This window comes from Trachymyrmex cornetzi, unplaced genomic scaffold, assembly GCF_001594075.2.
Source record: "Trachymyrmex cornetzi isolate Tcor2-1 unplaced genomic scaffold, Tcor1.1 scaffold26, whole genome shotgun sequence".
Classification (NCBI taxonomy): domain Eukaryota; kingdom Metazoa; phylum Arthropoda; class Insecta; order Hymenoptera; family Formicidae; genus Trachymyrmex; species Trachymyrmex cornetzi.
Genome location: NW_017297270.1, coordinates 1,122,964 through 1,145,503, shown reverse-complemented (window position 1 = coordinate 1,145,503; position 22,540 = coordinate 1,122,964). Strand labels below are relative to the sequence as shown.

The 22,540-nt window shown below is 35.1% G+C and overlaps 3 protein-coding genes across 9 annotated transcripts; 2 read left to right on the top strand and 1 right to left on the bottom strand.

Moving 5' to 3' along the window:
- Positions 1-1,506: 1,506 nt before the first annotated feature.
- On the bottom strand, positions 1,507-7,622 carry Rbpn-5 (Rab GTPase-binding effector protein rabaptin-5). 4 transcript variants are annotated; one of them, XR_001940139.1, is made up of 10 exons: positions 7,540-7,621; positions 6,897-7,425; positions 6,578-6,685; positions 6,051-6,496; positions 5,117-5,613; positions 4,689-4,970; positions 4,363-4,582; positions 4,055-4,165; positions 1,746-1,970; positions 1,507-1,672 (listed from the first exon to the last, which is right to left on the bottom strand). XR_001940139.1 is itself a non-coding variant. In XM_018508441.1 (9 exons), exons 2-9 carry the CDS (start codon positions 6,937-6,939, stop codon positions 1,803-1,805), a joined length of 1,875 nt encoding a protein of 624 aa, XP_018363943.1. In that variant the 5' UTR covers positions 6,940-7,425; positions 7,540-7,621; the 3' UTR covers positions 1,507-1,802. The 4 variants fall into 4 exon arrangements, 3 of the variants coding, with proteins under 3 accessions (XP_018363943.1, XP_018363945.1, XP_018363944.1); XM_018508441.1 differs by having other exon boundaries at positions 1,507-1,970; XM_018508443.1 differs by having other exon boundaries at positions 1,507-1,970; positions 6,063-6,496.
- A 977-nt stretch (positions 7,623-8,599) lies between these two features.
- LOC108761670 (zinc finger FYVE domain-containing protein 1) lies at positions 8,600-12,425 on the top strand. Its single transcript, XM_018508330.1, has 7 exons — positions 8,600-8,843; positions 9,012-9,504; positions 9,599-9,865; positions 9,976-10,348; positions 10,422-10,680; positions 11,452-11,902; positions 11,974-12,425. Exons 2-7 carry the CDS (start codon positions 9,036-9,038, stop codon positions 12,186-12,188), a joined length of 2,034 nt encoding a protein of 677 aa, XP_018363832.1. The 5' UTR covers positions 8,600-8,843; positions 9,012-9,035; the 3' UTR covers positions 12,189-12,425.
- A 3,011-nt stretch (positions 12,426-15,436) lies between these two features.
- On the top strand, positions 15,437-22,187 carry LOC108761653 (forkhead box protein H1). Of its 4 annotated transcripts, none has more exons than XM_018508294.1 (6): positions 15,437-15,532; positions 19,250-19,659; positions 19,824-20,254; positions 20,427-20,730; positions 20,886-20,991; positions 21,075-22,187. In XM_018508294.1, the coding sequence occupies exons 2-6, from the start codon at positions 19,272-19,274 to the stop codon at positions 21,352-21,354; spliced, it is 1,509 nt and encodes a 502-aa protein (XP_018363796.1). In that variant the 5' UTR covers positions 15,437-15,532; positions 19,250-19,271; the 3' UTR covers positions 21,355-22,187. The 4 variants fall into 4 exon arrangements, with proteins under 4 accessions (XP_018363796.1, XP_018363797.1, XP_018363799.1 ...); XM_018508295.1 differs by lacking the exon at positions 15,437-15,532 and adding an exon at positions 15,559-15,919; XM_018508297.1 differs by lacking the exon at positions 15,437-15,532 and adding an exon at positions 16,590-16,781.
- Positions 22,188-22,540: the final 353 nt, after the last annotated feature.

Genomic DNA, 22,540 nt, shown 5'->3' with positions numbered 1-22,540 from the left:
GTGTTATGTTTCGATGTATTAAAAATTTTTGCAGATAAAATATCTTTTTTTAAATATTTTGTATTTATATATAAAATTTTAATATAAATTTGCTAATGTTTAATCTGATTTGCATACATTTTATGTACATACACACACATATATATATACATATATATACACATACATACACATATACACACACAGGATGTTCCAGAATATTTGGGACAATCTTCGTGTGCAGATAGAGAATCGAAGATTCAGTTTAATCCGTTCTATTTGCACATGAAAATTTTCCCAAGTATTTTGGGACATCGTGTTTGTGTGTTGGTTCATGCGTGCGCGCATGTGTGCATGGTAGTGAATCGTAAAGTATAAATATATACATGCATATCTGTATGCAGGTGCGTGCGTGTTTGTGTATGTGCGTGTGTGTGTATGGGTGGGTGTGGGGGTGTACATACAGATATAATACACATGTTTATACTTTACAATTCGTTAATGATTACTGAACTACTTTCAAAGAGAGTCGCTCAGGTTTCATATAAAATATTTTTTTATGATTGTTTATCGAACACATTTATAATATGTTTAATTCATTGTTCATCTCAAAATTACATTGATCGTAGATCTTCACGCATTGCATAATTTTTAAGTAATAAAAAATATTCAAAATACAAGCACTTGTGTTTATAACAGTAATGTAGTTAAAGAAATAGGAATTAAAACTCGATGAACGATTTGTTGAACATTGTTTTGCTACATAAAGTTACCTTCTCACTTTGTAAAATTTTGACATCTAAATTTAAAAATACCTCCTATATACATCCTATATTTTGTCTAGCAGTTTGTTCTTGTATAAATACCATAATGAATACAGATAATTAAAATCTAGACGCGCGCGTGTCCTTGGACTCCTCCTAGAGATATCTTGAGATCATAAAATTTTCAAATTCTCGCTAATTATTTACAAGTGTTTTTGCAGATTCGTATCATTTCAATTAAAAAAATTTATTTAGGCACTCTTTAGATAGATATCAAATGATAGAATATGTGATCTATCCAATGTAAACTTGTATAACTGAATAAATAGTAAAGCCTCTAATAAATTCAGACAATATAAAGGTAACAGGCGCTCAAGATGTAGTTGACAATACATAATCTATTTAGCGATATTGTGTAAATTATGATTAATTTATGAAAATTTAATTTAAATAGATTACATGTTATCAACTGCACTACAAATTGCTCTTGTATTGTCATTAATTATTGTATCAGAGCTAACAGTCATAAGATGAATTAAATTAGTTGTACATTCTATTTTGTTTTTTTTTTATCAACTATTAAAAGTATCAATCCATTTTTTTATATTAAAAAAAGACAGAATTAAAGTAAACCAAAAATATTCTATCAAACAGTTAAATATTCTCTTTTATAGACTTGGCAAAATTCTCAATCAAAGATCTGAGAGATCCGTAATTAAATGAAGATAGATAATGTAATATAAATACTCACAATATTCTTCTGTATAACTCACATACATTCAAAAGCTTTAATCTGTTTAAATTACAGTAACCATTAGGTAATACATAACTTTATATTTACACGATATTTCTTATATCACTCCGGTTTTCAGGTAATAAGAATCTTATCTAATCCCATTTTTATGCTATCAACACGTCTAACTTTCTCTCTGCAAACAAAAGAGAGTCATCGTTAGTCACCTAATGATCGGTATAGTTTTGAGATACTAGTCAACGTATTACCGGACTGATATTGCACATCTCGTTAAACTATGTTAAAGTCCCGTAACTTTAGAACATTTAATCAGGTGTATGTGGAGGTTCTTGGCTGAAGTATGGTGCGGTATCTTGCACTAATAAAGTATGACAAACATCACAGACTCTGGATGGTCTTTGTTTCGGCCCACTGTTCACAACGTGTGAGAGGCAAGATTGACAAAATATATGGCCACAGTGACGGCAATGTACCTATGGACATTAAGCCTCTTTAATTCCGTTACATGAAATCCCCAAATATTTTTACACTTAAAATGAGATAAAGATGAGTGCAAAAAATGCAAACAACGCGAATTATCCTTATACATATATACAGAATGTATCCAGCGCTGCCATTCAGTCACTTAAATCACTTTTTATCGGTTTTTTTTTTTATAAGTTATTACAAAATCACTATCATTCAAATTAAGTCATTATAGTCATTTTTTTTCCTGTGACTTGAAATTTGCATATAAATTTAAATGTTTTATTCATATTTTATCTAGTCTGATAACGATTGCTCTTACTGTTACTCATTGGACATTAGTCCAGTGTCTCAGCATGTGATTATTAGGACTCGAGTATTTGATTTCTCGCAGAGCAATGTGCTGCGTGTGAGTAAAATAATATTTTATGAGAAGATCAAACGTTTGCGCGCGCGCTAATCATAATTTATTCGAATGCAATCTCACTTTCATGCAGTTGTACTCAAACTTTCAATCACATAAACATTTGAGTTTAGTTGATTTTCTATGCGTTATGCAAAAGTGTGCTCCCCGCTTTATTCTGCATCTCGCAATTTAAATGCTAGATTAGCTAGACAAGCGGCATGGGTAATGAAATACTTTTTAAAAGTAACTTCCTTAACTGTGGGTAAAAATTGAGATATTTTGATAATTTTCCAGCAAAAAACACATTAACAGAATTTAACTTTTGCAGGAATTTTTATTGTCCAATATTAAAAAAATTTTTAGTTTAATTTTAAAATACTTTTTATAATTGATTTGTAATTATCAAATAAAAAATATTTATCTTAATATGCAATTTTAATATTAAAATCATATTTAAAATAAATTTTCATACAATACATTGGATTACAAAAACTTTAAAAAATTAATTTGTATTCTTTACTGAATAATTATCTTTAAAATGAATCATCTTTTCAATTTAACTACTCAATGGCTTTTGTCGTTCGAAGTTTATGCTGAAAACAAATTTACTATATGGTAGGACTTTTTCGTCCATTCTTCACCATAATATTTGTTTTTAAACAGCACATATTGAATATTTGAAGATTCTGCTGTCAAGAAGTAATTATAATTGTATGATATAGTTGTGTAAGCACGTCATTGCAAAGAAATATAATTTATCGTAAATTTTCATATTACTTTAAGGTTGAAACTGACGCAAAATAGACTCGCCTTATCATATGTTAAATTATCCAAAACATACGAGAAAATAAGAGTAATGTTTTTTCTTTGCTCAAATGGCTTAAATTATTCTAAAATTTTCATGAAAAATGTCTTTTTTTTTGGTATTATTTTAATGCTCAAGAGATTATTTTTTGTCACCTTTTTTTGTTAAAAAGCAGTTTTGTTAAAAAGTATTTCACTTTTTTGGTCTGCTGACTGGATGACAACGCTGGATGTATCTTAACAAAGTGCCGAACCTATTTCGTTTAACTTTCCGTTTACGTCGCACAATATCGTCAACTGGAGAGATATAGGCAGTGTGAGCTAAAGTAAATAAAAAGAACGAGAACAAAGTGATGCTGGGATGACTAATGAATCGTCACACAAAAGAACAATACAATTTTGTTTTCTGAAGTAGATCTAAATATTTTAAAAAGTTTTTGAGATCGGCATGGCGTGTAAACGGAAAGTTCGGTGCCGGTCTGTAGGAACCGGTGTGGCGTTTAACATTTAATAGTGCCCAATAAAGTCCACTAATCATACAGCACTATTTCTGATCAAAAATTGAGTCGAAAAATCCTGAACCATTTTTTTTACAATGCTCAAGGAAGCAGTTATTATCGAATAATCAAATCGATGTCATCCTTTAGGCTTTAGGCATATGCCGTGCTCACTACCAGACGCGTAACTCACTAAGCGTCCGTTTAAAGAATGGCTAATTGAATTAGCTTTACTTAGTAATTACTTGTTTCATTGAGTATTGTAAAAAAAATGGCTCAGGAATAGAGCTGTATTGATTAGTGGACGCTATTTACGATACACCTCGTATTTACGTATATGCGTGTGCATATAGATCGTAATTTAACTTATGCTTTTTCAATTTACCTTCTTTTTTGTAACTGAAAATGTAGTATGGCAACTAGGACACTCTTCAACGTCCTCTTCATGTTGCCATCTTACTTCACTACCTGCCTGCCTAATCCTTTCCAGTTGTACCTATATGTGATCATTAAAATAATTATTACTTTGTATATTACAGTTCTACTTAGAGTTTATAATATTTATAATATATATAATGAGCTATCTCTTATTTATATATACAAACTTTTTCGATAATTTTGAATCAACTTTATATGTCGATAAAATACACACGTACACAACTTTAAATTCATTGTTTACATTATTTTTATTACCTGTAATGATTGTGATAATCTAACAAAGTCTTTCTGTACTGCCTCACTAGTATCTAATTCTTGCTGTAAACTCATAACTCTTTGTCGTAGTTCACTTATAACTGAATCTGCATCCTTCTTCTCTTTTTGGATTTCCTGTAGCTGTTTTTCCAATCGATCAAGTTTCTCTTCTCTATCAGCGAGTGTACGATGATCTCTTATGTATTTATCTAATTGTGCTCTATAAATTATTCAACAGAGTAAAATTATGTTAATGTTTATGGTATTAAACAATCACAGTTAATAATTTTGTCGCACATATAAAGTCAGTATATACAACCGCTCACCTCAACCCGCTTATTTCATTCTTTAAAACGGCAATATCCTGTTCTTTAACCCTACTCTCTTGCTCCATTTGTTCTCTCAATAAAGTAACTTCATATCGCAATGTCTCTTCCTTCTCTTGTGCAACTTCTTGAGCTACTTTGGCTGTAATTAAATCCTCACGCATCTTTAAAAGACTCATATGCAATTCCTCAACAGTGTTTGGCATGTTGATGCTTTCACTTTGAAGTTGTTGCGAATGTTTGCTATGTTTACCTACAAGATTTTCATTCTCCATCTGAAGTCTGCAAACATATCGGTACATTTGGAATAAAAAGCTTTATCAATAATATACTAATATAATATTATCTGTATTTCTTATTTTTATATGCAATTTAACTTTGTATATATGTAGCGCTACTAAAAATTTGTCAGAAAAGGATCATCTTACGCAGTAAGATGTCTCTGTACTTCTTCTCTGCCTCGTGTCAATTTAATAAGTTCCTCCGATACGTTCCTTTGAATTTGTTCAAAAGTTTTCTTTAGTTCTAATAAATTTTGTTGCGCTGTCTGCGAGGTAACAGTGAGTTCCGCAACTTTGATTTTATGCTCTTCCTTCTTCTCATTCCACTTTTCCTCCATCTCTTTTCGAAATTCAACTTCCTTAGCTAGATCTTCCTTTTGAGCTTGTAGCATACGTTGTGAATCCAACAGCTGCTTCTCTAAATTCTTGGCAGTCGCTTCTACTTTGACTAATTGTGCTTCGTAGTTTGCACACATATCACACGATGGCTCAAAGGAACCAGGTTCCTGCTGCCGTTTCTTTAATAGAACTTCTTTACATTTTTGCAATTCATCATCGGTTGACCTTAGTTTCTCTTTTAAAGCTTTTATTTCCTCTTCAAGTGGCACAACCAACGAACGTAAAACTTCCGCATCTTCTTGCGCCTATGAAATTACACAGTTTTTATCTTTGCAACAAATATTATGAATATTATTACTGAGAGACAAGCAATTTAATGTATCTAGAAAAATGTTAGTGTCACTTAAATATATCACAAAAAGAATATAAATTTAACCCTCCATCAGTCATATGGAATTTTACACCTTCCATCAGCAAAGTGAGTAGCTTCAGTGCAAATTTTTATATTGTTCTTAACTGTATAAAAATCTGAAAAAATTCTTATATACTTGTAAAAACTTTAACAATGAAACTATTTTTACTAAAAGTCGAGTTGAATTTTACTTATTGTAGATTTCAATTTACCTTTAGAATTCTCATAATCAAAATATCAACTATGTTTTCAAAATCCAACTTGATCACTCAACAGAAGGTTAATTGTGCAAGGGTTATAAATGTTTCATGCAATTTTAGATTTACGTACATATTTTTTTACCTTCCGCATGCTTTCTTCTAAATTGTCAGGACCTAAAGATAAAGAGTCCGCGCCTAATTGTGAAACCACTTTTCTAGCTAATGTTTTAGTTACTGTAGACAATGAGATTTGTGGTCCGTCCGTTGGCGGATCGCGTGGCAATTGTGTTTTCAATAGCGCGTTCTCTTCTTGGAGCTTAGAAAGAGTCAATTGCAATTTGGACACTTCGCTAACAAGCTGTTTTCTCGAGCAAGAAGACTCCTCCACCGTTTCATGTATAACTTGTTGTAAAGACGCTATTTCTTCCTGAGCCTTCCTCTTCTCTATCAATATATGATTTTGTATTTTAAGATCTGCGACGACTAGTTGGCTCTTAGCCTCATCCAGCTCATTCTTCAGTCTCAGATTTTCCTTCTGAAGGCCCATATTTTCCTCCAGTCTCCGCTTTAATTCCTCTACAAAATATATTGATTCTAGACTTGATAAAACTACCAAAGAGCTACTTGCCCAAGGTTCGAGTTGTATATGCTACATACCTTCTTTCTGAAGGAACAATTCTTTCATCTTAGCCCTTTGTACATTAAACTCTTCTCGCATCTTAACGTTCTCTGACTCCAATCGGCTGATCTTCGCCTGAGGATCCTCTGAATCATAACAGACACTTTTAATGAAATTAAATCGTATCGTGAGGGAATTCTCTACATTAACAAATATGCGACGTCGCAAAAGAAGCCCGACAAATGAATAAATTGTACTTTTTTAAATATCTTGTTTTTGTATTTTTTTTTTCTTCCGAGTGTCGTGATGACGATGTCGACAAGGACCTAAATAAAGACTACTGCTATGGTGACATACCGTTTCCGTTTGCTTTGACCGTCCGATCGTCCTGATTCTCCATTGTATGATCACTTGGCGTGGACGAGAACGACAATTTTGCCGGGGTGGATCACTGCCACGGACAAGGATTCGGAGAGCATATCTCGGAGCTCAGCCGGGAGTGGCCACCTCTCGACAACGATGACAACGATAATGACGTCGATAACGGCGATGGCATGCCGCTGACCAGTGTCAGTGACTCATAGTGACTCGAACAAAACCAGGTCCAAAACGCAAATAAAGAGTCAAGAACGAAAATCGCCGATAGTCGGATCACGGAAGCGAACTCAAGAACCGGAAGCGACCTCGCTTGTTCGTCCAACGATTTCGCTGGACGTAGCAAGCAATTCGTTAAACGATGCGTTTAACACTCATATATATTTGCCGATGTCCACTGCTCCTTCCGGCTGCACCTCCTGACAAGGCTGATAGTGGCTGACACCTTCCGCGTTTGCTGTTTTCCGCCCTTTACATCTGCTTTGTAACTCCAACTGACTCCAACCTCCAACTAGTACGTGTAATGTGCACTTATATATTCATACATACTTAAAATTAAATAATCTACAGATTATTTAATTTCAAATACGTATGATATACAAGTGTATCAAGAGTATGTACATACATGAATAACAATAAAGTTTAATGAAAGCGAAATAGAAAATTTTAACGTGTAGTTCAGGGCAATAAAAAAAACCAAACCTCTCCTTTTTTTAGGAATTACACCTTTTGTTATACACCTTTCACTTTTCTCCCTTTCAGAGTGCAGTAACGTCGCAAGTGTTGTGGCCCAATCAGAATCGAGCTAGCTTGACGTTGATTGGACCGCAATGTTTGCGGCACTACGATCAGTGTCGCCAACTCTGAATTCTGAAATTATGCTAGATGATTTACAAAAAAAAACTCTAAAAAATAAGCTGAAAAATAAATCATATTATAAAATTCAAAAACTCTACAAGTAGGCTAAATTTTACAAAAAAGACTAAAAATAAGCTAAATTTTAGCAAAAAAATAAATAAATAAATAAATCAAAATAATAAATCGTTATATGAAGTTAAACATACGTATCAAATTAGTTTTCTTTATTTGGAACATCTTTATTTATAATATTATAAATGTTTAAAAAAATTATATATTAAAATTTTTATATTTCATATATATTACATATTATTTTTTATATTTTATTCGAAAAATTAATTTAATTTAATTTTATATTACATATTATTTTTGTATTTTATATTTTGTATTTTACATACAAAAAAAATTCACACGCAGAAAAATATATTCCCCTATACAAATCGCGAACACCCTGTAGAACGTGTTCCGAATAACGTATCCTTTTTTGGTAAACGGAAAGTCGCGCGATTCAAATTGGCGGAAACGGAAATTCAGTGATTCATAGCAATATTTGCAGACAATTTGCAAGCATCCTGTACACTGCGTGGCGTGTCGCGTATCCTCGTCCCTCGTGACGTTAAAATTTTAGTTGAAGGCGCATCTCAACTGGTCTCAACGTCGGAAGGATTCCGCACAACGTGCTCGCTCAAAAGATTCTACTTATTTGAGGAATCGACAATTCGCCCTAATCGGATGATTCATCGATCAGATTGGCAGAAACCGGCGGTTGATCCTCAGGGCTAATCTCACCAACTCCGTTTAATCGACCAATTGTTACATTGGAACTGACCAATCACATTTGCTCTTCATTAGAATTAACCAATTATAATTGACGATCAAATGATTAGATTAGTCGGAATTGTTTAGACCGACCCATAGATAGATGCGTGACTCGCGTGAGTATACAATGACAATGTGATCGTTACGTATGGATTTTCCTGAGTCACGGTTTTCTCCCGCGAGTCTCCCGTACGAATTCGATTCCACCTAAACACTCGCCGAGCCACCGCGCCGAGTTTGAGAATAGGAGAGGTAGGTATCTCCTGTGTTTATATACGCAGTTGCGCATGGTCATGGGTATTCGTTTAATAGCCTGATGCCGTTGTGTTTGCCTATCAATGCGCCGACGTCGAGAAGATGTCATCCTGTGATGGTCCTAGTTAGCAGTGATTTAAGTCTTGATTGATTAATTTTTTCAAGGAACGGCCGGGTTTAACAAATATCATGAGCACATTATGGAAACCCTGGGGAGAGATCCTGAAGATGGAACCGACAGATCCAGCGATCATGAAGAGTCTGAATAGCAGCATGAACGACTTTGACAAACTATCCGATTTTAGTCCCAACTTACTTATCACGAAGAAGAAGAATCTCCTGATGAACTCTTGCATGAAGTGCCATAATAACAACAACAAGAGTTTCCTGCTGCTCGATGGACGGGAGAATCTGCAGGTTCCTGATGTAGAAGAGTTTCTAAAAAAGTTAAACTGTACAGAAAACAACATTAAAGTCAAAGTTGTGTCGATATTTGGAAATACAGGTGATGGAAAAAGTCATACTATGAACCAAATATTTTTCAAGGGCGAGGAAGTATTTCAAACCTCCAATGAGCAAAATTGTTGTACATTAGGAGTTTGGGTAGCATTTGATCCAATTCTCAATGTCATCTGCTTGGATACGGAAGGTTTACAAGGTACAACATATTTTATGTTATTATTCTTAAATAAAATTAATTATCTGTGCCAGATTGAACAAGTTTATATTATTATGTTATTCTGTTTACATAGGTATTACTTGTTATGAGAATGAACGGACGAGATTGTTACTCAAGGTACTCGCGGTCTCCGATATTGTGGTTTATGGAATCCATTCCGAAAGATTAAACAGGGATTTGTTTACATTTTTGGGCGCTGCATCGCGTGCTTACAGTCACCATTTTAAAGCCACTTTACAAACGATAGGGCAGAAAGAAGGAATCTCTACCTCGTTGAGCACGCTTGGACCAAGTGTTATAGTGCTGCACGAAACTAAACACACCATACCTTTGATCAACAGTACATATTGCTACTCTCTCAGAATGACAGTAATTTCAAACTGAGAACTTTATTACGATTGATAATTGTTTCATCATTGTGACATGATATATCGATCGATTCTTTTACAGATGAATTAGAAAGTGCGGAAGATATTCTGAAAGCTAAATTCGCGCAGATGAGCCTCGAGATTGACGCTTTTAACTCTATCAAATATATCGGTTTGCAAATGGTAAATGACACGACGGATTACGAACAGTTGCGATCCGCGATTGAGAACGAATTGAACAACACGACAGTTCGCTCAGCCAGAAAACCGCACCTAGTGTATAATACACTTAAGAATCTGAACAATCAGCTATCTAACGAAATAGAAAATGTTTCTAATACTCTATTCCCAGACCAGTATTTTACTTGTCCTATTAAATGTCTAAGTTGTAATAATGGCTGTAACAACAGTATGGGACATCTTAGTGAAGGAAAACCACACAGTAGTAATAATAGGTTGGTACATAGGTTTTTTTATATGCTGCTTTAATCATACAACTCCTTGGATTAATGGTGTTTGTTATGATAGGTGCAAATTCCAGTGTCAGTATGAAAATTCGATATACATATGTAAAAGATGTTACAAGAACGGAAACGAAATTGAAGTAAGCAGGCAGTATTACGAGGACAATCAGAATAGCTGGTATAGTTTCGCTAAAAATGCTTGGTCAGGATACATCATAAACTGTCCACACTGCGGGGAAATATACAAAAGCAGACAGTATTGGTATGGTAATAATGCAGAGGATGTTGCCATACGCAAAAAGATTACTCACGTGTGGAATACGGTAAGAATCGAAAGTAAAAAGCTTTTTTGTTCTTAAGGATTACTTCATTTTGACAGAATCTAAAATAAACATAAATCCAAGATTTTTTTTAGTTAATTATACTGTATACCTCGAATTAATTCCTTTGTTAGGGATATGTTATATAATATCTAAAAATTTGCCAAGTATTAAAGATTTTAAATAAAAAATATTAAAAAAAGAATTTCCGTAAAGCTGTTCTACCACGGATAAACGGTGCCAAATTTCCAAAGATAGGGATGGTTTGAAACAGAGAAGTAAAGTGAAATATTTTATTGTAAATAGATACAATGGCTAAAATGTAACATAATTTTTTGTTGAGAATTGTGTAAAATAGCTGCAAAGTTAAAATTTATTCTAAACAAATGAATTAACATATTTAAAAAATCCTACGCCTACAACTATATTTTATCTATTTATAAGAAAATATTTCACTTATTTTAGATCATTCCTGCCTTTGGAAATCTGCCATCTATTTACGGCGAACAAATTTTGCAGGAATTGTTCCACAATCTCTCTTTGTTATATAAAATCTTCAATATGTAGCAAATTTGTAGTCAAATATTGTACAATATATTCTGCTAAAATAGAAATTAATTCTACATAGATTAATTAACTTAAAAAAATGAATGAATTGAAATGAATGAATTTGAATTTATGCTTATTTTAGATCCTGTTAAGATGATTATTTTTTCGTTTATGCATTTCTATTTCATTATGAAATGGCTTTTCAATATCCATATTCTCTTTCAGTCAAATCGTTCTATAGCTACCCAGAACACAGCACAACGAGTTATCGATAGCGTTTCATACATCACTGAAGCCGTGACAAACGTCTCTCTGCAACCGGCGAAAGTGCTGAAAGCCTGGGCCGCGGATCAAGTGGCACCGTCTTATTGGCGACCGAACAATGAGATAAAATACTGCTATCAGTGTAAAATTCCATTCAGTCCGACGGATGACAAACATCATTGTCGCGATTGTGGAGAGGGCTTTTGCGCGCAATGTTCGTTAAAAACAAAATGCGTACCCAACAGAAACTGGTACTCGCCCGTTCGAGTTTGTGACACGTGTTACGAGAAAGAGACAAATTGTTCCAGCGATGAATCCCTCGAACCTGTGGAAGATGTCGGCGTGCGAAAAGTGACAGAGCACGTGATGTCGACTCTTAATGCCGTTGGAACAGTATTTACTTATTCCAAATGTGAGTAAAAACATTACATCACGAACTCGTGTAACTCTCAGATAAATTCTGAACATGTTTGGTTTGTATAGCTTTTATAAAAGATTCCGTTCGGCCATCTTATTGGATACCGGATTCGGAAGTGGTTAGCTGTTGTGTCTGCGAACGGAAATTTTCTGCCATACTTTCTTTACATCACTGTAGAGCTTGCGGACGTGGCGTGTGTCAGGAATGTTCGCAACATCGTAAACCTGTACCTCACCGAGGATGGGATCATCCTGTTAGGGTATGCAATGCTTGCGTTTGAAATCGTTTGGACATATATCTTTTAAAGAAAACAGAGTCGAAGAATACAGAAATTTTTTTGGAGAAAGAAAATATTCATTTGAAACGAAATAAATTTACTTATTTCACATAATGCTTGTAAGATAAACAGAAGTTGTACTGAGATTTAATTGTGAATGTAGAAAATCTTAGATTTGTATAGCCAAATCGCGCAGTTGACCGTAGTTTTTTAAATGAATCTTTTAATGTAATTAGAATTTTAACTCTTAAATTCTAAATAAAATTTTCAACTCGGTGTTTTTTATTTCCAACAGTACATAATGTAACAATACAAATTATTTTATTATGCGACATGTAACAGTTTTATGATGAGATGTCTAAAAAATACAGTTTTATTATTACAGGTTTATTACTTATATATTTTTAATATTAAATTATATATATAAATAATTGTATGTTTTATTTATATTTGATATCAGAGATGAGAATGTTAAAGAGACGATAGGCGTATTCGTTAAAGCAGTTAGCCTGCTCACCGAGCGATTGAATATGATTAGTTCTTACAGATTCAATTAATCACATTCAGTTGGCAAGCAAACTAGCTGTTTTGTCTGGCATAAATCAGTTATTTGACAATTTAAATCTTAAAAAATCAAGAACATTAGCTGAATTTTTAGGTATATAGGATCCAAAAGTCTAGAGTTGTCTGAAAGCTGTTTAATTTAGTTTTTATAATTAGAGAATAACTCGTGAATATATAGGATGTTCCAGAACACTAAATATTTCGTGTGCTGATAGTGCGAACTAAACCGAGTCGAAAAGTCCTTTACTATTTTACAATTTTCGCGTTAATTAACAAGATATTAATTACTAAAAATCGCAACATTGGTTTTCAATAATTTTTTACTCAAGTACTATCAACTTTACAAAAAAAAACAGCAAGTAACAAAAATTGTTTATTTTCTTCTCATATAGAGATATTTTCAGAATTTTTTATCAACTTTTTAGTACTATATTTTAATACTACTTTTTTTATTACCAACTATTTTTACCAATAAAAGAAAATGTAGTACTAAAAAATTCTCTGAATTCTATGAGTTAGCATTTTTAGTGACTTTTCAACTCAATTTGGTCTGCTCTATCATCACACGAAATATTTGGCGATCATTCTAGGACACCCTGTATAAATGTACATAAATGTATGATTGTGCTATAATTATGGTCATTACTATTTGGAAGTAACTTCTTGAAGTGTGTTAAAAACATGGCTATCTTTAAAATATATAATTTTATATCTCTAAAGGATATAGATCAAGATTACGCTTAAAAATTGTTCGGTAGTAAGCTGATAAATTATGTTAACGATAGAATGTCTCGTATAATACATGTTAGCGGTTTGTTGTACATATGTATATACATATGTGTAGTTGCTTTTCAGGGGCATTATTCTGCAACTGTCGGTAGGCGTGTAAAACGTTTACAGAATAGTGCCCCTGATAATAACGATCGATAGTTGTAAGAACTAAAAAAGAAACCCGTTTACAAAAAATGTAAATCTCGTGGCTGTGACAATTGTTAATACCGGCATAGCATTTGAAGATGTGTTATTCATAAAACAGCAGACACGTGATAGCACATCTTCGAACGTGGAAATTGTTACTTTTATTTTGTTCTGTATTATGATAAACAGCTTGAAATAAAGTTTGAATTCTCGAAGTCGCTGCCTTATTTTATTTATATTTGAACTAACCGTTGTTACATGCGTACGTCACCAGGGTATTTAATACCTAGAAAATCTGGAAATTTTCTGACAAAGAAAGGGACCCAACTATTGTTCTTCGACTTTGATGAGTATTTTTAGTATGTTGTTCTTCAGACAAAAATAAGAGACGTATTTTTTTATACTGTATACATGCCCAATCGCACTTTTAAGAGATGAAACCCCTTTAAAAAAAATTTGTTTTTTTCTAAGTGAATTTCGTCGAAATTAGGGATGCACCGGATCGTAAAATTATCGAATATCGGATATCCGGACAGAATATAGTATCGGATATCCGAGAAGACAATTTCTTCGAGTCGGATATCCGACCGGGGGGTTCCGAGAAAGTGTTTTCTAAAAAAAAAGCTATTATAGGGTGGTATTCATAGTCAAATCTTATATTCAAGACCATCTTAAGTATAGTCTTAAGAAGTCAGGAATCAATCAGAAAGCCGGTATTCATCGGCTTAAGACGGATCTTATATTTAAAACCGTGTCTTAAGTACAGTCTTAAGATGTCATGAACCAGAGAGCCGCATTAACGACAATAACGACTTAAGACATTATTTAAGACGACCTTAAAATAAGAACCGACTATGAATGCCGGCCAGAGGGCTGTATTAGCGTCTTAAGACTTTACTTTAAGGCCCGTCTACAATGCACGGAGTAAGAAGAGTAAGAAATTGACCAATCACAGTCGAATGTGAGAAGAATAATCGACTGTGATTGGCCAACTTCTTACTCTTACTTCTTACTCCGTGTATTGTAGACGACGCCTTAAGGCCCGTCAATTTCTTACTCTTACTTCTTACTCCGTGTATTGTAGACGGGCCTTTAGACAGTGTTCTTGAAATAAGAACAGATTAAACAAAAGTCGTTCAAGTTGGTTACTGGCCAACTTCACCGATTATGACTTATGGGCTTTACGTGCTTTTTATCACTTTTTACGATTATTTGAATTATTTACTGATTACAATCAGAAGTTCTAAGCGATTTTAAGTCATAATCGGTGAAGTTGGCCAATAGCCAACTTGAACGACTTGGTTAAGACTGGTCAAGACTTCTGATGTTCTGACTTGCGGCTTATTGTAGAAGGCCGATAAGATCTGACTATGAATATCGGCCTATGATTAGTCTTGCCCTGAGTTCCTCACTGGATTTAAATGTGTAAACCAATCAAGACCATGCTCAAGGCAAGTTTTACAACATATATGTTGCAAAGCTGCTTTATCTGCCAAACGCAGCCAATGGGCGCGTTTAAATTGACAAAGCGGCTAGCCTGCTCGCCGAGCAAATGAACATAATTGGTTGTTACTTATAGATCTAACCAGTCATATTTAATCGCTCGATAAGTATGCTTAGCTGCTTTGCCGTCTTGAACTCGCCCAATCGCTCGGTGAGCAAGCTGCATTCCGAAACCCATCGAAAAAAAGTGTTGCAACCTTTCTGCGACCGGCTGTACCACTGGTATGTGTATACTTCTGCATGTGATGACGTTAGAATATGGCGTCTCGATCAGCTGGATGTTGTATAGAGTGTGTCTGCCTGCGATGCCTGCCGTCTCGCGAAAACTAACGAAGACTACCGTCTGCATCCCACCGTGATACGTGAGTTCATCTCAACCACAATCGACGATCGCACGGCTTGATTCTATCTTGGCGGCTGGTATACCGTGGGAAAAAGAATCGCAGCACGCAACGCGACTCACGAGTGCGGACACGGCGACACGAGAGAGAGAGAGCGAGAGAGAGAGAGAGAGAGTGAGAGAGAGAGAATGAGAGCGCACGCGACAGAACGAGAGTAACGAGACGCGGAGACGCAAAAGTGTACGCGGATGGTACATGCTGGACTCTCGATGGGACAGGCATACAACTCGACACGGCAACGGATGTCGTGAAACACGCGTTCGCCCCGTCCCTCGAGGTGCCTCGAGGAGTCTCGACGTGGCACACGGTCGGGTCGCCGAGGAAATCAGGAAATCAGGAAATGAGAAAGTAAAGTGAAGTAAACGAGGAGAGAAAATCGGGTTGCTTGGTTGCTAACCCGCATCCTTTTCCCTGCGTTGCTCTGCGTCTCCGCGCGCGGCGTTCGATTTATCTTATGTAATTCCCGCGAGTGCATCACGCCCCGCGAACGCCGAAGCCTATACGCGTGCGTGCGTGCATGCGTGCGAATACATACGCGTGTGCCGTGGCCATTTTCGCGTTTGCCCTCGCGTTTTGTAATCGTTATCAGCTCCATATTTGAATTCAACAAGTAATGCAGGTCGCCCGACCGCCGCGAATCCCAGACGAGGACTGACGAATCGATCTCACGTGCTCACGTCGACAGTCGACGTCTGAAACAGATCGTTTCACTGGTGATTACGTCGCCGAAGGCGATTCAATTCTCTCGTGAAAACGCCGAAGGTGCGAGACTTCCACGAAGGTCTTGCCAGATCTATCGTGTATCTTGCAATCGGGTGAAAATTACAAAAGTGAGCAAATTCGCAAGTGTCGACCATGTAAGAATATTTTATTCTTACTTGATGTTTCCATCCTCTACTCGAGGACCACGTTTTCCAGTGAAATACAGTCGAGTGGAAAACACCTATATTCTTACATGATAGTGTGTTGACCAGTATAAAGTTATAAATATTCTACATACTAAACTCGCTCACTTTGTAATTATCATTTCTTCTCATAATACACAATCGACCCTCAGAATTTCGTCGATTCATTATCGACGCCGATCGCACCACGAAGAGGACGCAGACACGGAGTCGACGAAGAGCACGTTGTCGGAGGTGTGCAACGCAGGTGGACGCCATAGTTGCAAATTCCATGGGAAAGATGGGTGGAGGGGGAGAGACATTCGGTACGTGGGCGCGAGTGACCGCGACGACGACGACGACGTAACGTGACGACTGACGCCACGCCGCCGAAGATGACAGTCGGTCGGATCGAGTGTCCCATTTGAAAATCTGGTGCGCGATTCCGCGTGATAACGCCGGCCATTTTGTCGCTTATTAGTCGCGCGGATAAACAATCCCATATGCGAGGCGAATTACGAATTTTTCGACGTCATCCGCCTGACGCTGGCTTCGAGGCTGTTGGCTGTCGCGAACGTGGCTCACATGCGCGGAGATTTTAATTTCACGATGCTCTCGTTCTTCGACTCTATCTCTCTCTCTCTTTGCCTCTATCCTCGCGTCTCTGCTGCGCGGCACACCAAAAATAGAAAAGCGATCGGGCCCATTTCTTACTGTTTTCGTCGTGATTTTTATGTCGTAACATGATATATTACGGCGGTGCTTGTGCGGAACTCCTAGGGATTAACAATAAGATTACCATATCTGAATCACAAGAAAAAAAAGAGAGAGAGAGAGAGAGTACAATGTACACTTTTTGAAAAAAGATGTTCGAGGACGGAAGCGGGGGAGGTATAATTTTTTTATGCGTTAAATGTAGGTATTTTGTATTAAATAAAATTTCTAAAACACATAATTTTCGTTGACAACTCTTATTAAGATAAATTTAATAAATATATAAAATCTTAATTAATGTGATCAGAAGTTTTACAATTCAAAAAAAAGCATTCTCAACCCTCTAACTGTGTTTAATGGGTTAAATATGATGTACCGCAAAACTTGATCTTTTTGTCGTACTGTGAGAATTGTTTAAAAACGCTCGGAGCGAAAAAGACCCGGTTAGAAAGTTAAAAGAATACGGCTGGAACGTATCTCGATTATAACCTTAATAACAGCGTTAGTATCATATACTATCCATAGCGCAAGTATTATTGTACACGGTAAAAAAATGTAACAATACCGAACTGTCGTTAAAAATTACAAAATCGAGGATGAAGTTTTTAAGCGATGTTCGACCAAGATTTTTTATGTCTAGACATTAATAAATTTTTCTTAAATCAAGTTTTGAGATTCTTCAAGTTTTGAGATTCTTTAATTAGTATAAGAAGAAAGGAAGAAAGAAAACGTTTATTGCAAATTAATATATTTTCGCGAAACTCCCCTTGGCGAAGTACTTTTTACACATACCAGAAATATCCGAAGAGATTTTTAATGTCATCTGGAGACAATTGATTTTGTTTCAAATTTCCTTAATATTGGTGTACGCCTCTGTGATTATGTGTGTCATGTGTGTGTATGTGAGAGTGCGTGCATGTGTGTTTGACTTGTTTTGTTTTTCATATTAACTATATTCTTTTTTTATGTATATGTATAATATATCGTATTGTATACTTGTGTACATACATATATACAGGATGTTTGGAAAATAATGATAAATTTTTCGCATGGGGGTAGAATGGACTAAACTGAGAAGAAAAGTCTTTTACCATTTTGCAATTTTTGCAATAGCTAACAAGATATTAATTGCTAAAAATTGGCGAAAATTGGTTTTCAATAATTTTTTTACTCAAGTACTATCAACTTTACAGAAAAACTGCAAGAGACGAAAATTATTAATTTTCTTCTCTTAGAACTCTAAAAATTTTTTATCAACTTTTTAGTCTTGTATTTTCTCATTTTTACCAACAAGAGAAAATACGGTATTAAAAAATTCTAAAAAAATTTTTTAGAGCTCTATGGGAAGAAAATAAACAATTTTTGTCTCTTGTAGTTTTTCTATAAAGTTGATAGTATTTGAGTAAAAAATTATTGAAGACCAATTTTCGGTAATTTTTAACAATTAATATCTTGTTAACTATTGCGAAAATTGTAAAATGGTAAAGGATTTTTTTTCTCAGTTTAGTCCATTCTGTCCCTATGCGAAAGATTTATCATTATTTTCCAAACACCCTGTATGTATGTGTGTGCGTTCGTTGCGTGTGCGCGCGCGCGTGCGTGTGTGAATATATATATATATATATATATACACATACACATACATATATGAGGAAGGAAACATCTCGTCTTATATGTATTATCTTTCCACAAGAAACCCTTTTTTTGGACTATCAGTTTTTAAATACTCTAGATTTTAAGTATTTTATATTTTACTGTACATGGTATAGTATATATATTCAAATACAAGTTACACTTATTTTTGTATACAAAACATTAGAAGTAATAGTACAGTTTTTGGAGTTTTCGCAATGTTTTTATATACGAAATTTATATGCGAGGTTTACAGAAAGTAAATTTTTTCCAAATAAAATGAAGAAAAGATAAACTGATAACAGCCAATGTGGATATATATAATGATAATGTGTTTATTACTCGCAGTAAATTACACATATAAAATACATACATTTCGACCGCAATTATAAAATTTCCTTGTAAAATTCTTTACATAAGAAATAAAGAATGATTTTTTTATTTGCAGTGACTAGAAGACTCTATGCAACATGCCACCAGATAGACCAGATGCATCGGGTATCGAAACTGACATAGAACTGATCTCGTCTCAGGATTATAATTTTGGTGAGAACGTCACGATGAACGATAAGGAAAAAGAGAATGCCAGCGTGCTGACCGACTCAAATTCAACCAACGATTGTCAAAGTGAAATTCCTAAATGGGAGAAGGCTATGGAAAAGAACAGTCAGTCGGACGACGAGCTAACGTCTCTCAGTTGGCTACACCAGCAGAATTTACTTAAAGGTTTAGACATTTCGAACCCTTCCAAAAACATAAAGCACGAGAACATGCTGAACAATAATATCTGTGACGATATGGCAGACTTTTCTGAAAATACAAATTCTGTATCGAGCTTAGATGATAGTTTCTGTCCAGGTAAGATGAGTGTTTTTAAAATATGTAATGTGTGTGTGTGTGCGTGCGTGCGTGCGTGCGTACGTGCGTGTGTGTGTGTGTGTGTGTGTGCATTGTATTTGTAGTCAAGTATTCTTACAATGTATATTAATTTTACCTTTTCTTTTTTTGTGATGTACCGATAGAGAATAATGGAAAAGCAAACGCAACCTTGAATGGGAATGGACAAAACTATCAGCATCCTGCCAAGAATTGTCAAAAGCCCACGCAAATATTTCAAGAATCTGCGAAAAGTCATTACAATATTTCGCCAAGTAATCAAACGAAGATTTCTTTGAGCAACAACAATTTGCCAATGTCTTATCGCAACAAGCATCCTACCCATATACCATATGATCCTCATTTACACAGAAATAGCAAACCACCGTATTCATTCTCTTGCCTCATATTTATGGCTATCGAAGATAATCCTGCAAAGGCACTACCTGTGAAGGAGGTTTACGCGTGGATCCTGGAACACTTCCCATACTTTAGGAACGCCCCTACTGGATGGAAAAATTCTGTTAGACACAATTTAAGTCTCAACAAGTGCTTTCGGAAGGTGGAAAAAGCTCCGGTAAATATACCAAGTAAATTTTTAATCGACGAAACGCACTGTAAGATTTTTACGGTAACTGTAAGAATGTTTTGGCTGTACAATATAAAAATATTAGTAAAAGCATCAGTCACTCTTAACGTCGTATTACATCGTACGTTTATTACAACTTTTTATTTTTTTTTCTTTTTAGAATTTAGGGAAGGGATCGTTGTGGATGGTTGATGCACAATACCGCCCAAATCTGATTCAAGCGTTGTCTCGCGCTCCTTTTCCTCCCCCTACAACTCAGAATTTGTCTTCATCGGAAAAGGTGCCTAGAAAATGCATAAATACACGTCTCCCAGATCCGGTTCTTTTTCCGTACCTATCCAAAAGACTGGCGTCTAGCAATATTAATGATAGTGCAGAAACCGAGATAGATAGCGACGTTGACGCAGCAGCTGCCGCTATGCTTTCCTTCAAGCATGGACCTATCATTCTGAATCACAATAAAGGTACTGAATATGCATGTCTGTAACATGTATGAAATAATAAAAAACAAAGCCTCTACCTATATTTTGTTGAGATGGAGAGAACAGCAAAGACGCAGTTAAAACGCTCAAGATACTAGACAATTTATACTCGTTCATTAATATATTTTTTAATCTAGATCGTAAACGAAAATTACCGGAATCGGAAAAGTTGGTACCTGTAATTACCAGAAGTTCCAGCGAGGACCATACTTATAGTTGTATCGCCTCGATAAAATTAGGAAGGTAAAGATATTAATCTTGTATGATAAACGTAAAGATTACATGAACAAAATAATAAATTTACCATTTTCCATTTTTTCCTACAGCAAACATTCAAACAAGGAAGAATTAAATCCAGATTTTGATGAACAAAGAAAAATTGCAGAAGGTGCGGATGCGCTTCTGAATCTGGCTGGTGTTAGTACAGCTCTAAATTACAGTAGAACACATGTAACACAAGGTATTAACACGGCATCTAAATCGGACGTTATTTTAAAACCAAAAAAACGTTCTACCAGTGAGTACTCTAGTACGTCTGAAAAGAGACGTAAAAGATGGCGAGACTGGGGAGAGGAAAATCGATACCTAAAACAAATTAGAGGTTAACATAGACACATTTTGTTACATTTTTCGAAAAGTGTACATTATTGAAAACTTTCCACTTATGCGCGAGTCAGGAAAGCGTTTAAGAATTTTACCATCTAGTAACAGGAAGGTACTTTCATTTTATAGAATATTGTCAGTAAATTCCTTATTCGTTTCTATAAACGTGTTTAGAGTCAACTTTTACGGAAATTTCATTGTTCGGATTTCTCGTCGTAAACACACAAAAAAAACGCGCATGTAAATTCTTCCATAACTTCTAGTTGTGCTAGTAAAAAGAAAAAGAAGGTTGTTGGATGCATTTCGAATTCATTGGTGTGGTTGCTCAGGGTTTACAACATGCTATATGCCAAAATACATTCGGTAGCACTAAACAACAAGCAATAATAGGGATGTAGTGTTAAAGAGATACTTTTTAAACACGCTGTTGAAACATGAATACAATTGAATAGTACGTGGATATATATCAATTAAAAAAATTATTATTACGTACTGAAGTAAGTAATAATAATCATTTTAGAACTGTTGTAAGAGAAACGATTATATTAAGTCATAGAGAGTTTAATTAATGATAAAGTTCTATATCAGTTTTCCTTTTTTTTGTAGATATGTATAGAGGCATAATCAACATCTGCTGTCACAATGCCTGTCCCAATAATAACGAGACCTCTTATTTGCAAACGTAACGTGGCGATTTTCGACAGCCCCGGTTTGATGCCCAGTGTTACCATTTTTTATTTCAACGGGAGTTTCTAGTCTCGTTATTTTTGAGACAGGCTACACATTCAAAATAGAGAGAAAAATCGATAATATATTTAAAATTATTACACGCATACATATTTATATGTATATGTGTGTATATATGTATATAAAATGTATGTATATGTGCATGTATATGCAGATGTACACATTGCACACATCAAGCTCGACATACTCATTCATGCATATACAATTAAACTTCCTGATTCTCAACCCGTGATGAAATAACTTTTTTGTTCTCCTTTTCTTATTTGAAAGCACGTACACAAAATGAAAATGTCATTACGTACGCATTGTGCTTATACGTGTTGATACTTTATTCGTCACTTATTCCACGTATGTGATAAAATGACGAAAAAGAGGTATTCATTTGGTTAAGAACAGGGGAGTTTGATTGTACATATGTACAAGGTGTTCCCAAGTTTGCGAC

Bases quoted from the DNA above. Each gene is read 5' to 3' on its own strand.
- Rbpn-5 (XM_018508441.1), bottom strand. From the start codon at position 6,939: ATGGAGAATCAGGACGATCGGACGGTCAAAGCAAACGGAAACG. The intron at 4,971-5,116 runs GTAAGATGATCC...ATATGTTTGCAG, and splicing joins GTACAGAGACATCTTACTGC to ACTTCAGATGGAGAATGAAA. The intron at 4,583-4,688 runs GTGAGCGGTTGT...AATAATTTATAG, and splicing joins AATGAAATAAGCGGGTTGAG to AGCACAATTAGATAAATACA.
- LOC108761670 (XM_018508330.1), top strand. From the start codon at position 9,036: ATGAGCACATTATGGAAACCCTGGGGAGAGATCCTGAAGATGGAACCG. The intron at 9,866-9,975 runs GTACATATTGCT...ATTCTTTTACAG, and splicing joins CACCATACCTTTGATCAACA to ATGAATTAGAAAGTGCGGAA. The intron at 10,681-11,451 runs GTAAGAATCGAA...ATTCTCTTTCAG, and splicing joins TTACTCACGTGTGGAATACG to TCAAATCGTTCTATAGCTAC.
- LOC108761653 (XM_018508294.1), top strand. From the start codon at position 19,272: ATGCCACCAGATAGACCAGATGCATCGGGTATCGAAACTGACATAGAA. The intron at 20,255-20,426 runs GTAAATATACCA...TTTTCTTTTTAG, and splicing joins GGAAGGTGGAAAAAGCTCCG to AATTTAGGGAAGGGATCGTT. The intron at 20,992-21,074 runs GTAAAGATATTA...TTTTTCCTACAG, and splicing joins GCCTCGATAAAATTAGGAAG to CAAACATTCAAACAAGGAAG.